The 16,631-nt window shown below is 38.8% G+C and overlaps 1 protein-coding gene across 4 annotated transcripts in view; it reads left to right on the top strand.

Moving 5' to 3' along the window:
- The window catches only part of GOLIM4 (golgi integral membrane protein 4), a 94,126-nt gene extending 79,182 nt beyond the window's left edge, over positions 1-14,944 (top strand). For all 4 annotated transcript variants that reach the window (XM_058295245.2, XM_004447940.5, XM_058295246.2 and 1 more), the window contains 5 exons: positions 1,346-1,452; positions 4,581-4,748; positions 5,060-5,128; positions 12,831-12,911; positions 13,231-14,944. In XM_058295245.2, the coding sequence (XP_058151228.1) occupies positions 1,346-1,452; positions 4,581-4,748; positions 5,060-5,128; positions 12,831-12,911; positions 13,231-13,380 (575 nt within the window). In that variant the 3' untranslated portion in view covers positions 13,381-14,944. The remainder of the gene's footprint in view (positions 1-1,345; positions 1,453-4,580; positions 4,749-5,059; positions 5,129-12,830; positions 12,912-13,230) is intronic.
- The last annotated feature ends 1,687 nt before the right edge of the window (positions 14,945-16,631 follow it).

Genomic DNA, 16,631 nt, shown 5'->3' with positions numbered 1-16,631 from the left:
TCCAATTCCACACATTTACAATCAACCTTATTACTGATTCTGCACATATTAAGCCACTGCTCTCCATTGTCTATCCTCATTCTATCCTCTTTTTTTTTAAGATTGATTGATTGATTGAGTGATTGATTGATTTCTCTCCCCTTCCCCCTGGCGCCAGTTGTCTGTTCTCTGTATTTATTCGCTGTGTGTTCTTCTTTGTCCGCTTTTGTTGTTGTCAGCGGCATGGGAATCTGTGTTTCTTTTTTGTTGCGTCATTTTGTTGTGTCAGCTCTCCGTGTGTGCGGTGCTATTCCTGGGCAGACTGAACTTTCTTTCACACTGGGCGGCTCTCCTTTCGGGACGCACTCCTTGCGTGTGGGGCTGCCCTGTGCGGGGACATCCCTGCGTGGCACGGCACTCCTTGCGATATGCATCAGCACTGCGTGTGGGCCAGCTGCACATGGGTCAAGGAGGCCCAGGGTTTGAACCGCAGACCTCCTATGTGGTAGACGGATGCCCTAACCACTGGGCCAAGTCCGCTTCTCTCATTCTATCTTCTGATGACCAGTATTCTAGCTAATAACTCCATGACTTTGTTCATTTTATTTAGTTCTTTTAAGTGAGATCATACCATATTTGTCCTTTTGTGTCTGGCTTGTTTTACTCAACATAGTATTCTCAAGGTTCATCCATGTTTTCAAGTGCATCACAACTTCATTTCTTCTTTCAGATGATTAATACTCATGCATATACCCTATTTGTTTGTCCATTCATCTGTTGATGGACACCTGGGTTATTTCCATCTTTTGGCAATTGTGAATAATACCACTATAAACATAGGAGTGCAAATGTCTCTTCACATCCTTGCTTTCCATTCTTCTGAGTAGATACTTTGAAGTGGGGTAGCTGGATTGTATGGCAGCTGTATATCTAACTTCCTGAGGAACCACCAGTCTTCTACAGAGCCTTCACCGTTCTTTACTCCCACCAACATTGAATAAGTGTACCTGTTTATCTACATCCTCTCTAACACTTGTAGTCTTCTGTTTGTTTTCTTTTTCTGAGAAAATTTTATTGTTTTGTTTTTTTACATGATAGGGGCAAAAATGCTCTGTCTGTTGTATACACTTATTTTAGAAGGTTAGAATGGTGTCACTCACCCACATATATCTTTAGACATAGAGTCTGGGAAATGGACATCACTTTATTCAGAGAAGCTATGAGACAATGGCTAGGTCAAGTTAATCTAGATGGAGGAGACTGGGTGATGTGGTCTCCAGAACCCCTGATTGGCCTTTCTGTGAGGGAAAGGGAAGAATCCTATTTGATTCTTTTTAGGCTGATTTTAGTTCCTTTGATTTGGCAGCCTATGAAAGAGACAACCAGCACCAAGATGAAGCAGAAGACCCAAATATTAGACATGACCCTCAGGAACAAGGGCCCCAAGAAACTGATCCAGAATCTGAGGCAGACGTAAGTATCTTCTCTTCTGGTCATGGCACTTAGGAAGTCACAGGGCAGAAAGGAAAATTGAAAGGTTTCCTAGATCCAGATCTGTTGTTTGTTATTGTTTGAGCACAGAAATAAGGCGGTTTGCATAATTATATAATATGAGCAGTATTGTTTGAGGTAATCCGTGGTGTGTGTGTGTGTGTGATGGGAATGGGTAAAATGTTGCCCTAGGGAACCATCCGAGTACTGTTCCTTTGAAGACATTCAGAAAAATAAAAATAAGGTTGAGAACAGAAAAATTGAGAGGCAAATGGAATACGTAATAACTGAAAGGTGAAGTGCAGGAATTGGGGATTAGAGAAAGGAACTTCACCTTTATTAGGCATGGTGGACCCTCTGCTAGGACTTTATTTATGTCATGTGACTTTCTCTAATCTCCTTACAGTCCAGTAACTGTTTTAATAAATATATGGATAAAAGTATGTGGTTTGAGAAGTGAAGAGTTGCTCAGTTACTATGATGCTATAGAAAAATTAAACTATAAATAGGTAGAGACCTAATCACTAGGAGTGTTCATTTTGTTTCTAAAAAAGGACCAAGATGCCCAATTAACCTGGGTTATCCAGAGTCTTGGCTGCCTGCCGGAAAGGCAAGCAAATGCTGAGTGCGTGTTTTCTGGTGTTTGTGCATAGATGATTTTTACAACCTATTTTTTGCCCTCCTGTCATCATTTGCCAGCAAGTAAATCACCATGTTTATAAAATTCAGTCTATGCTATTATTTTGGGCCCCGTTTACAGTGACCCAGTGGGTTGAAGGAGGATCCATAACCTTCCTTGATAATCGTTGAGAAAGTTTTCCTGATACCTGCTTAAACCCACGTTGGTGGAAACAGCTTTTCCACTTAACTTGTACTGAGATGTGCAGAACATATTTGCTTGCCATCACTGGCATTAGCATCTCCAAAAGAATGCTCCAGGGAACCGTAGCCATACAATATTTTTAGGAAAGAACAAGAGCGAGAGAGTGTGCAAGAGCAAGAAAGTGAGAGAGCATGCAAAATCCTGAGAGGGGGCATGAGAGGGTGGGGGGCGGGGTGGGGCAGAGAGGACAATATTGAAGTCACCTCAGTGTAGGAAGTGCTATATAGAAAGTTTTACTCTCGTATCATCTTTTTACTTGTTCTGGAGAGCACACTGGGAACCCCTGACCTTTCTACCATGCCTTTTTTGAATTAGAAATTGTTAGTCCTGCTTGTTCCCCTCTTCATCTCATCTAATTATTTTTATTTTATTGTATTTTTAAAGATTTTTGTCAACCCCTGCTTTATTTTTTAAATTTAAAAATTTTTTTTAAAGATTTATTTATTTCTCCCCCCCACCCCCCCCACCCCCCCGTTGTCTGCTCTCTTGTGTTCATTTGCTGTGTTCTTCTGGGTCCACTTGCATTCTTGATGGCTCCAGAAATCTGTGTCTCTTTTTTTTGTTGCATCATCTTGCTGTATCAGCTCTCTGTGTGTGAGGTACCACTCCTGGGCAGGCTGTGCTTTTCGCGGGGGGTGGATTTTCTTGCAGGACACACTCCTTGTGTGTGGGGCTCCCCTATGCAGGGACACCCCTGCGTGGCATGGCACTCCTTGTGCGCATCAGCACTGCACATGGGCCAGCTCCACACGGGTCAGGAGACCCTGGGTTTGAACCCTAGACCTCCTGTATGGTAGGTGAACGTTCTATCAGTTAAGCCACATCCTGTTCCCTCTTCTAATTATTTTAAATCAATGGAACTGTGCTTGGTAAACCTTACTTATTACTTGGTGGCATTGGACCTAATGTGTCCATTTTATGAACCATAGTGAAAATCTAAGCCTTTTGCAAAAGATATCTTGATACTTCTTTCTAAAGAGAAGGTGTTGCATTTTTCCAAATTATTGTCAAAACACACACAAAAAAGAAATCCATATGATAAGAGATTATGGAGTATTAAAATTTACTGTAAAGGTGATGTTTGCCACTCTCCACATGCCCAAGAAAGTGGCATTTACACTTGAATAATGCATGTGGCCAGGGATGTGCAGACAATAGATAAGCTAAGATTACAGTGAAGCTCTTGAAGATGTTCAAGGCTCTTAAGTGAATTGAAGTGGAATGTTGTTGTCTGGAGAACACCAATAGAGACTAAATATTACTTTGTGCCTTCAGATTCTCTTGGAAACATGTAATGCTTTAGTTAAGTGTCCTATTTATGTCACTGGAGTGATTGGGCAAGCTCATACAAGCTTCGGCATTTCTACCTAGCTCAGGCTCCAAATTCCTGAATCTTTATGATGAAATATATCATTTTGAAAGGTGCTTTTGGACTTTAAGGGGAAAATTGTGATAATTCTAAAGTTGATCATATGCAGGATGTTTGTTGAAGATGATGACTGAGAACTGCTTGGGGGTTGGGGTGGGTTGCGGGGAGGAGGTATTTTTCAAAATATATTGGCAAAAATTAGATTAGCTCAGTTCATTTTCCTTCTGTCCTTTCCCACTGGAACATCTTTCTGTTTGATGATAGTGTTTGTTATAAAGAGATTTGATCCATACTAGAGATTGGTCTTTTCCTTTGAGTTCACCCTCTTCTCACCTTATCTCCTTTCAAGTTCTCCTGTGCCCTTTCTGTTGTTGGCCTTCTTTCCGTTCAACTACTCTTTACCCTCTTTCCCATTAAAAGTTGCTTGCAAAGGAAAGTCTGTGTGAAAATCCGTATACCAGTGAAAGGAGTTACTATTTGCCCACCTAAATCTCCCATTTTAACTTGTATTGATTTTTTTCCCCCTCTGGCCTGGTTCTGTGGCTCTCAATAGTTCTTTCCCTCATCTGTTCAGTTAGGCTCACATTACTCATGATAGTAGAGTTTTGAGGTCTATTTTGGAATCATTTGTTGAAAAAATTGTTATTTGCACTTTATTCTGATTCATTAACCTCTGACAAATAAAGCAGGAATGTTCTCTTCTGACCCCAGGATGGATGTTAGTGAGTCTTGATTAGGATAGATCTGAATGATCCAGTGAAGGATGATTTCACTTTCAGCCAGTGTGTGGCCTTTCAAATTAAATTAAACTCCATCCTCAATTTTGAAGTGATGGTTGCTTTTATTAAAATTTTGCAGAGGACAGCTGTGGAGGATGTAAATCCAGCAGATGACCCTAATAATCAAGGTGAAGATGAATTTGAGGAAGCTGAGCAAGTGAGAGAGGAAAATTTGCCAGATGAGAATGAAGAGCAAAAACAAAGTAATCAAAAGCAAGAGAATGCAGAAATGGAGGAGCATTTGGTGGTAAGCAGGTGTTACAACCAAGGGTGACTTTAAACCTGGGTATTTTAAGACATGTCTTGATTTCATAACCTGTGTTGACCAAAGGTTTGCCACTTGAGTTGGTTTTTAAGCCATTTTATTAAATTATATGCCTGCCCTCAGGTGGTTATGGGCATCCTGGGCGTTGTGTTATAAAGGATTATTCACCATTTCATGGCTACCTGTACATTGAAAGTGTACTTTCCATGGTGGCATGGTTGTTCTTTGTCCCAGAGCACTGTACACACGTACCCAATGTGCAGTAACATGAGCCTCTCCTTTTGTTTCAACAGATGGCAGGAAATCCAGACCAGCAGGAAGATAATGCTGATGAACAGTACCAGGAAGAAGGAGAAGAGGAGGTAGTAAGATTTAATGTAGGATTCTGATCAAATTGCTTGGACTATCACATTAACCTTATTTATAAAGGAACCTCAGTAGTATTGACTTTGACGTGCCTTCTGTAGAAAGGTTCAGAAAGACTTAGGATAAGAAAGAGTGGTTTAGAGAGGAAGTGCATCATATCAATGGAGGCATTTACCTAGAAGATAATAAAAACACAGAAAAAGGAATCCACCTCTCTGGTTATTACTAGAAATTTTAAAAAATTATATACTTAGATTTCTGTGACCCTTTGCAAGAAATTTTGTCCTCTCTCTTTCCCTCATATAATAGTAAAGAACAAAGCTCTGTACATTGAGGGAATCTGGACTGTCATCTCTGATTTTCTCTGTAGATATCTCTACAGTGCCTCCTTCATAGGAGCACCCCGTTATGTCATTAGAATGCACTGAACACCCTCTAAACATTTTTGTAAATTTTACTCTTTTTTGGCCTCTTCCTGCATAAGAATTCAGTATCTCAATTAAATTTAACAATAAAGAAAAAGGAAAATATGTATTAGTTCAGTTGAATAAAATGCATTTGAATGGAATTTCTTAACATTTCATGTTTTTATTATAAGCTTCCAATATATTATTGCGGATTAAGTTTATATAACATTTATTGTGTTGCCATATTCATGCCACTGATTGAATGGCATTTTTTTTTTGTGGCAGTTTAGCTATAGGACTCCATGGTGTGTACTGTGAAGCTCAGAACTTGGAAATACAATACAGATGAGGCAAGGTCCCAGGTTTTGTCACTCTGTGGACCTGTTAATGTTTCCCCAGATAAAGCCCTGGTTCCTAGCCAGCTGTCTTATAAGTGTAACTTTGACCTTGAGGAGATCTCTAAGAGAGGATGGATGAATGGCAGCCCAATAAGCACACGTCTCCTCTGGTGACCCTGCTCAGAACACATGTGCCGCTGCCCTGCGTGCAGAGTCCCCCTGACTAGGTGTGCTCTCTCATTTATATTGCATTTATCAGCTTTTCATAGTTGATGCTATAATTTGTGCTTATGCCAGGAAAACAGAAAAGGATCTGACTCTTTACATCTTTTGACAACATCTCTAGTCATATGCACTCTTAACTGCCTTGATCTTTTTATTCTCTGACCTTTCTCATCCTAAGATGTTCATCTTAAGATCCTGAGCTGTCTTATCAGAAGAGAGCATTAGAGAAAGCACCAGCCTTGAATATTAAGGCATTTGGCGGGAAAAAAGATAATTCATCTAGGCTTCTCTTGTAACAGGATGTCTATACTAATATCACTTTGTTTCATTATGTCAGATGCCAGGGATCTTTGGGGGATTGAAAGAGAAAAGGTTCACCTTGGTTTCTTTTTAAAAATTCAGAAGGGTGGACATAAAATTTTAATCAGTAAATACTGGTTATTTTTCCCTTCTATATTATGATGAGTTAAGGTGGAGAGAGAAATCCTGAATTCTAAGATGGATCAAGGATAGAAAGAAAAGGAAGGCAGAGAGGCAAGAGGGAAGAGGACTGGCGAAAAGGCAGAGGAGATTGCTGCTGCCAGTGAGTGCCTCATCCTTAGTAGCTTCTCCCTCGGGGCACAGCTGTTCTCCCTGCAGATCTGGTGAGCTGACCAGGGCTCTTTTGTTCTTTCTGCACCTGGCCCCAGGTCCTAATCCTCTTTTCCTTGTTCCCTGCCTAGAATTCCTGTGGCTGGCACTTGCTTGGCCCCTTGTATAACCTCTAGAGTGCCTTGTGAGTTATTGGTAGAATCCCATCATACCTTTTTCTTTCACTGTGTAAATTTTCCTTTTGTCCCTGAACCTCCCTTGCTCAGGCTGTGTTGTATTTTTTCTGGTACATTTTGAGATGATTAGTTATTGGATTTTCCTGCTTCTTTCCATTGTTCCCAGTTCTTCCCTTGAAAGGCGAGAAGAGTGTTCCTCAAATACCATTCAAGGACTAGTGATAGAGATGCAGTTCTCAGCAGACTGCAGGTTAATGAGAACAGTAAGGGAATGTAGCATGTGGGAGCGTGTATCGTGTTGGTCACAAGTGTGCATGTGTGTGAAGCAGCATTTGTGGAGCTCTCTGAAAACCATAACATTCTCCGTCACTGTGTATTATTTCTATCTCCATTAAATCTGAGTTTCCAGCTGCCCCACTTTACCACTGGGAGGGAAGACCCATTACTGTTACCAGTTCTCCTCCCTTTTACCCCACAATCAAAGCTTATTTCTCTTAGCATTTGCTCTAGGGAGGAATTGCATCTTGCCAGGGCTGTACCTATTTAGAGGTATAGCCTACTGAAGTTGTAGTCTTGAACTTTGAAAGTAGAGGACCCAAAATGAGTGTAATTTCCAAAAATGCACACTATCCCTACCTTCTTTCATCTCAGTGCATCAGTGTCATCCTTCTAAGACTTAAGTGATTATTAACAAACCTGAATTGTTTATTGTTTGGGATTGTGAAGGAGAAAGACATTCATATCATGATCACATACTCCTGTTTCTTATACTCCAGATTTTTTATCTACTTACAAGCACACAAATCAAGCCAGGACATTGCCAAAAAATGCTGTGTATACTTTAAAATCACTTAAATGTACAAAAGTGCATCATTCAGTCACTGCTTGAGAAATGCGTGCATTCAACTGGCCCAGTATAACTGAAAACAGATTATCTGGCCACTAAGGAGAGAGAAAGCACAAGGTTATTTGGCCAAATATGTGCACACACCTACGAGGCACTGGTGGGACTGCTGTCTTGTGAAGCACAGTCCAGAAGCTGTCTGGGTGGCAGGAACTCCTGTTAACTATTGCTCAGTAGGCAGTGGTGTTCATCACTACTGCTAGTGTTGCTAAAGGCCTTTCTTTTGTCACCTTCCATCTGCCTCTTTGCAGCTGAGCATTCTTGACTACCAAGGCTCAGACTTCTTTTTTCTTGTTCATTCTGTGACATCTTCGATGAGTAAATAAAGGCATTAATACACAAAGGGCAGAGTAACTAGCCAAAACCCATTTCAGACTCAGTGGATCTATTATTTACCTATTTTTTAATGACCATTACTAAACTTTGCCAAATTACATAAGGCCCACTTCTAAAATGCCTAAAACATTAGATTTTGGTAGATGAAAATGAGTAAGAAGGAGCAGTGTTGGAAAATCTTGGACAAAGTGTTTGTGTCAGTTTTAGTAGAATACTAAAGAGGATCAGATGTGGAAGACATAATTGGTGTGTCTACATTATGAAAGAAAAACATTTGTCTTCTGGGATAATCATTTTAAGCATATTTTAAAAATCGATTAGATGCTCAATATCATTTTGTTCCTTTTCAGTAATCCCTTAAAGATGAATTTGAATTACTTTGGCCTGAAACATGAGGAGTATATTACCTGAATAACAAAGTGTTTCTATCTATAAAGAGTCTGTTCTCTATAAGTCTGGAAAATTATGAAATTTTCACTTACAGGTTCCCTAAATTAAAAAGTAATTTAAATCAGTGGTTCCCAGCTGAGATTTTATTGACACCAGTAAACAAGCTAAATTTTCTACAATGGACCTGAAGCGCAGTGAAGAAAGATTTTGTAAAAGGCTTATTATCTTATGAGCCAGGGACATTCTTTACCGGGCATCCATTGTCATTCTAGGGAGTGGTTCTTAGTCTCTGCAGTGGCTAAGAATCACCTTGGAAATTGTGTGAAAAATACAGAGCCCTGGATCAGATCTTACTCTTGGAGATTTTGTTATTTTCTGCAGTGGGGTCTAGAAATCAGAGTTCTTCACAAGACCCAGCTGATGCCGATGCTTCAGAATGCACTGTTTGTCCTGGAGCAAGTGGTGGAGGATGGGCTTTGGGTCTGAACATCCTGAAACTTGTAGGTAAAATATGTATCTCTAGGCCTATTTATATCTTCCTTACCAGTCTTTCAAGGGTCCATGACTCTTCCTCCCCTCCCCTACACACAAGAGAAATTAAAGACCACTGTTTTTTATTCAACCCCTTTATTTTACAGGTAAGAAATCTGAGGTTCACGAGAGCTTAACTAAATGTTAGAAGGTCACACAGTTTGCAATTGTTGGAACCATGATAAGAACCCACCCGGCCTGAGGCCTGATTTTAATGGCTACCATAATTGAGAATTTATTTGGTATCAAACAGTATAACAGGCAGATGATAGACATTGGCTCTAATCATCCCATCTAGTCATCTGACAAGAAAGATACTTTTTTATCCTGGTCGTACATTTGAGGAATGTAAAGGTCATACTATTTAAATTTCCTTCACTAGTTAACTAGGATGGGAGAGGTCATGTCACAAATAAACAGGAGCCAATGTGAAGGAACTCCTGTTGGCCAAAACTGGGACAATGTGAATATCAAAACAATAATTCATATAATTGATTGAAATATATTGAATATATAAAGACCCAGGATTATAATAGTTCTCCAAAAGAGAGAGAGAACACTCATAATCATAATGATGATGAAAATTCTTCTTCTTACTCCTCATTGGATAGTATTGGAAGTGATTAAAGCATCAACTCTTACTCTGTCCATTGGCAATTAATAGGCAAGAATTACCTATTTATCCATCCTTTCCTGTATAGTCTGTATCTTAAGTAACTAAATAGTTTGATGTGGGCAAGTTCTTCCTTAGAGAAGTTAGCAAATACAGAAGGGATGATGAAATTAGAAAAGAACTAATTTAATACCCTGATTAAAATAATTGACTCAAGCTACAATCGTATGGATGAAGTCACTAGATGAACTGCGGTTTGGGAACTTTGCAATGGAGGGAGCAGACTCTCACCCTCTGAGGTCATGGATCAACCCCGGCCTTAGTGAAAGCAGTGCTAACAGGCATTGCATGCTTCCTGACATAATGAAAATAAGAAATTTACAGCTCTACTTCTGAAATACCCTTGCTTATTAAGTTGAACCTGAATTCATTCATGCCTTTAAGCTAACTTCATTTACCAGGAATGTGGGGATTTAAGGAATGAGTTTAGTGATAACCACAAGGAAACAAATAAATCCATAATGTGGGGCATTCTAAAGGACAACGGATAATAGTATTAAGAAGAAGAGGACTTGGAACAGATGTTCAGTGAAACCTTTGGTTGGATCAAGATTAGAACAAACCAACTGTAAATAGACATTTTAAAGACAATCAGGAAAGTGTAACTATGGACTAGATATTAGATAATGCCAGGGAATTATGAATTGTATCAAGTGTAATAATGGCATTATGGTCGTGATATAAGACAATGTCCCTGGTTTTTAAATATACTGAAATATGTAGGGGCGAAGTTATATGATGTCCAGATTTTTTTTTTAACTATCAAAAAATTTAGAAAAGCTATAGAGGATTGTAGGGTAGTACCATTGAGATAACTGTTGAACCTGGGTGATAGCTTTAAGATGTTGATTGAATTATTTTCTTTATTTGCATGTGTTTGAAATTTTTCATAATAAAATCAAATAACATTGTTTATATAGTCAGCAAAGTTTTAGTCCAGTTCTGTCTGACTCTGTAGTCTATAATCATGACTGTAGCCCACGGCCTATTTTGTAAGTGACATTTTATTGGAACATAGCCACACCCACTTGTTTACATATTATTTAAGTCTGCTTTTGTGCTACAACAGTAGAGTTGTGTATTTGTAGCAAAGATCTTATGTCCTGAAAGTCTAAAATATTTACTGTCTGGCCCTTCACAGAAAGTTTCAACTCGGTTTCTCCTCCCAATTACGCCATTTCTACTGTTCTCTAATAATATATTTTCATTCTTAAAGCTATAGATGACATGTCTTTGTCAATCCAAATCAAGAGAAGCACTCCAGCAACTTGATGTTTCAATTAACCAAACCTTAATATAATCTGAAATAAGTGCTTCATTGGGGATACACAAGATGCTCCATGCCCCAGTCATCGAGATGTCTCTTTGGTGCTAAAGGAGTTTCAAGGCTATAGGCCCAGCCAACAGTGGGCTGGTTTAGAAGAGCTTCATAAAGGCTTGGCCCTGTCTAGGGCCTCTTTGAAGAGTCACCAGCTTAGGTTCCTGAAGGCCACATTCCCTCCAGAGCTTGTCTGAGAGGCTGTACTTCATTCCTGTCCCACCTGGGCTGGATATCTTGAGGTGGCCCTTAATTTGCTGCTTCTTAATTACAGCACATGCATACCTTCCTTCCTGGGCATGTCTCTCAGATTTTCAACACTCCCCCCTCAACAAATCTCTAATTTTGTATGTTATTCAGTAGGAATTCCTATTAATGCTAGGAGAGATTAGGCTTTCATTTGGTACCAGGTACTATGTTATTCTTACTGGATATTTAGCAATTGAAAAAAATGCATTCAAATTGTTCATATGGGGAAGCGAACTTGGCCCAGTGGTTAGGGCGTCCGTCTACCACATGGGAGGTGTGTGGTTCAAACCCCGGGCCTCCTTGACCCGTGTGGAGCTGGCCCATGCACAGTGCTGATAGGCACAAGGAGTGCCGTGCCACACAGGGGTGTCCCCCGCGTAGGGGAGCCCCACGCGCAAGGAGTGCGCCCAGTAAGGAGAGCCGCCCAGGGCGAAAGAAAGTGCAGCCTGCCCAAGGATGGTGCTGCACACGGAGAGCTGACACAAGATGACACAACAAAAAGAGGCACAGATTCCTGTGCCACTGACAACCACAGAAGCTGACAAAGAAGAACAAATAGACACAGAGAACAGACAAACGGGGGCGGGGTGGGGGAGAGAAATAAATCTTTAAAAAACAAACAAACAAATTGTTCATGTGACTTAGAAGTTTTGGTTTCCAAAAGTCAATAAGTTTCCAAAAAGTCAATAAGTTAAAATGTATTTCACCCTGTATTTTTGTGGAATATAATAATACTAAGTAAATAGATTGTTTTGAAAAAACATTAGTTTGCTCTCTTTGATTTGCATTTTGGGATAAATAGTTGGGATCAATGAAAAATAGCAATTATATATATATATATAAACTACTTAAAACAAAGTAATATGTCATGTTAGAACACTAGCGAGAGTAAGGATTTGAGGTAGTTTAATCGACTATTTCATGAAGAAATTGAAATAATCTATTTTTTAGATATTTTAGCCAGAGAAACTTATTCTTAATTATAGAGTAAATACATCGGTTTTCTATTCCATTGTATATGGTGGTGTCTACTTTCTAACTGCCTTTGCAGAGCAGATATTTTTGCATTGATTCTTCTATTCATTCATTTTCATTCACTGATTCATTCTATCAACAATATTTATTAAGCCATTGCAACATGCCGGGTTTGCATCTAAATAATGAAGATAACGAATTGAATGAGACTATTCCTGCCTTCATAGGACTTACATTCTATCAGAGGTTTCAAATTTCTACAGTTAACCCCATTTGGAAAAGGTGGGAGGGGGGTTAAATTCCATAAACGAATTTCTCCATGTGTTGTTCTTGGAGTGTTGCTCCTCATTCAAAGAAATCACAGCTCCAGTTACGAAAGTTCTAGATTCAGAATCAATCACATTGACTACCAGAGTAGGTGTATTATGCATTTCTTCATACCAAATAGACAAATCACACCTTTGATTTTTATCTTTTTTCAGTCTTTTTTTTGTTTGGTTGATTTCTGCTACTCTGAAGTAATTAGAGGCCAACATGTAAGTGTTTAAATGATAGGTGTCATGCATTATCTCTGGTTTGTTTTAGGTTCAGGAAGATTTGACTGAAGAGAAAAAACGGGAATTGGATCATAACGCTGAAGAGGCCTATGGTGAAAATGATGAAAATGTATGTGTTGGGTATATGTTTCTACTGGGTGCATGTGTGTGTATAGTAAGACAGATACGTAGTGGGATAATTTGATGAAAGAAAGCTTACCTGCTTGACCTGACACACCAGTGGGCAGTGGTGCCTCTGAGGTGCAGAGTTGTGACTTGAGGATTGGGAGATCCTGGAGCACGGTTGCCTATAGGATCATTCTTCCCCACTTGTTTCCTTTCCCCAAAAATGAATGGCTGTACACCCTTTTTTCAGAGGGGATTTTTAATATCACTGACTCTACTCCCTATCTCTTCACCAGTCTTTTCTGTTTGCCTTTAACTTTAAGGTCGAGGATAAAAACAATGATGGAGAAGAGCAAGAAGTCCGCAATGGAAACCGCCCCAAAGGCCGAGAGGAGCACTACGAGGAGGACGAGGAGGAGGAGGACGACGGGGCGGCCGTGGCCAACAAACCGCATCGGAGAGCCGAAATGTAGCTGTCCCTGCTTCACGCGCAGACAACAGGTTCTTCCCAAGCTGCTCAAAATTAAATCTGCCTACTGAACTCTAAGATATTTAATTTAAAAAATTAAGAATTTAGACTTTTTTAACTTTTATATTAGGAACACTTATACATTTATACGAATATATTTTGATAACCTAGGTTAGCTCTTTTATAGTCAAGCTAAACATGAATACAAGAAGGAAAACAATAAAGCAAACTTTAGGCTCTGACTCTCATTTTTCATAGTTTATGTGATGTTTGAAAGAACATCAATATTGTTTAAGTTTCAACGTGATACCTTTCTATCTGCTAGTTTCCAGGTGTTCTGTTTGACTTTGATAAAATGCAGGACATAGACACAGTGAATACTACAAACGTTGTGCAGACTTTAAGGAGAATGATTGGTTTACTAATTGCTGCCCATCTTAGACTATTGTGTATAGTTCTGGTGGGATTTGCACCAGTCTGTGCATCTCTAAATGAGACCCATGTACAGAGTGTCATATAATTGGAAAGGCATTTTTCTTGCAGAGTAAAGACATGTTTTTTTCAAACTTTTTCAAATCAGTTAGAAAAATGTTTGGCATTACTGAAAACTGTGGCTGTTCTGCTTGAGAGGAATTGAATCTAATGGTGAAATGTACTACAATTCATGCGACAATATTCTGGACTTAATTAGGTATTTCAATGTTCGAACAAGGTATAACACATCAGGGTACTAACCTTTTTGAAGAACTGATACATTGTTTAAAATCTAATCTGTATGAGTGGTGTTTTCTACTTGAGCACTCATTCACTATTTTTTTTCTGAAGTCATCTAGTGATATCCTTTCTTTACAATAATATATACTTCCCCTTTAAGTTCTGCACTTCAGCCTGTAACCAATTTGATGGTGAGTATGACGTTAAGGCATACCAACCATACCTTTTAATAGGATTATTTTTTGAAACTCTACAATAACATATACATGGCAATATGATAGACCCTTATGACTTTTCTATTTGCTGGGACTGGGTCTGCTTTTTGCCTATGTATTCATAAGGCATTTTAATGATTATGAATCAAGAATCATAATACCCTTAAAATTAAAAAAATTAAAAATCAAAACTTTCCCTTGGTAGAAGCATATTTCAGTTGAAAGCATAAGGATTTTAAATATATGAAAAATAGGTTATATAATTCATATGTGTGGTTTTTGAGTAATACTCAAAATAATAAAAACAAATTTCAATTTCTACCATTGTATGGATATATTTTTTTTAAATAACCACACATGCATGGTTTTGATTATCCTGGTTGAGTGATTGTGTATGTATGCATAGGAATGTTTTGTTCAAATGTATTTTGGATTTTCAATAATCATAAATCAAATCTTACCTTTATGTATAAAATCCTTTATGTAATGTAAAGTGTATAATATTGTACATAATACTCAGAATACGATTATTTTGATAAATTAGTTTGTATTTTTAATGTTTCCATTGCAGTATTTAATTATTTGAAACATATTGAAACTTGATAATAGTCAATAAAGCTATAAAAAGCAAATGGTAAATCTTTTAAAGTATGTGGTCTCTCATTAGTTTCTGATTATAATATTCTTCAGTTCTTTTTTGTGAAAAAAATTTTAAGAGGTACTGATACATATTAACAAATTATAAAATGCCTTTCCCTAGCTGCTTCTATTTTTTTTATCTCCTCTACTTAGATTGGCACATAACTTTTTCCTTTTCTAAAGAAAGAACTATGGAATTTTTTTTTTAAGATTTATTTTTTATTTATTTCTCTCCCCTTCCCCCCACCCCCCATTTTCAGCTCTCCGTGTCCATTCGCTGTGTGTTCTTCTGTGTCTGCTTGCATTCTTGTCAGTGACACCGAAAATCTATGTCTCTTTTTGTTGCATTATCTTGCTGTGTCAGCTCTCCATGTGTGTGGCACCACTCCTGGGCAGGCTGTGCTTTTTTTGCGTAGAGTGGCTCTCCTTGCGGGGTGCACTCCTTGTGCGTGGGGCTCCCCTATGCATGGCAAGGCACTCCTTGCGTGCATCAGCTCTGTGTGTGGGCCAGCTCACCACGGGTCAGGAGGCCCTGGGTTTGAACCCTGGACCTCCCATATGGTAGGCAGAGGCCCCATCAGTTGAGCCAAATCCACTTCCCAAGAACTAAAGAATTTTTATTTTATTTGAGCTAATTCCAGGAGCATAGAAAGAGGTACAAAAATGTAAGGAAGTGTCATGTGCACGTACACATCTACACAAAAACTATTGTCTCTCCTGAAAAGCAACAGTCACAGACCATTCTCTTTTATGTACAGCACCAAGTTTACAGCCATTCTCACCCATGTTGGGTAAGAACTAATCAGCCAGAGTTGATCCACATTACTGAGATGAACAAAAATAAAATGTCACTTGTCCTTATCCTGCCAATCAATCCATGACTTTTGGTGTAATGGATACGTCAAAGGATTTGGTACCAGTGGCAAAATCACAAGGAAAAATGCCCATGCTTACTAGGAACCAGTACAATAGAGCACAAAAAAAGCTACATTACTACATATATAATGACTGATTCTTTGCAACAGTGATTGAAAAAGTTCCAGGAGTAAGAGTGTGTTGTGAGCCATGTGCAAATTACAGTGACTCACCTTTACAACAGAAAATTATTGACATTCTTTGACTGCCTTCATTGTTCAACATGTGTCACATAAGGTTGACTTTAATCCCCACAGCTCTCCTTTAAGATTGATGGAATGTCCCACTCACAACTGAAAAACTTTCTCCCTGGAGTATGTGAGTGACATCCTTTAACTTCTGTGTGTTTTGTATTCTTAGTTTTTTTGTTTTTAGTTCTTTTATTACTGTGGTACAACCAGATTATTGGATGTTCCATGGCCATTAAAAAGAATTAGTTGTCAGTTTCTATTCTTGAATTTCTCTTCCCTTGGCTTCCATTGTACTGTCCATTCCTAGTTTTCTTCCTCCCTTCTTGGCTACTCTGTCTCTATCTTTTTGCATGTTCCTCTTCTTATGCCTGTCCCTTAAATATTAGTGTTCTTCTGATCTTGTCTGGAGGCATTTTCCATCCAGAACAAATTCTTCCCATCCAGATTCTATTTATTTATTTATTTATTTATATTTTAAAGATTTATTTCTCTCCCCTTCCCCCTCCCCCCATCGTCTGCTCTCTGTCCACTCGCCTTGTGTTCTTCTGTGTCCACTTGCATTCTTGTCAGCAGCACTGGGA

The sequence above is a fragment of the Dasypus novemcinctus genome, chromosome 4 (genome assembly GCF_030445035.2).
Source record: "Dasypus novemcinctus isolate mDasNov1 chromosome 4, mDasNov1.1.hap2, whole genome shotgun sequence".
NCBI lineage: Eukaryota > Metazoa > Chordata > Mammalia > Cingulata > Dasypodidae > Dasypus > Dasypus novemcinctus.
The sequence above is the reverse complement of the archived record's forward strand: the minus strand, read 5'-3'. Positions and strand labels throughout refer to the sequence as shown.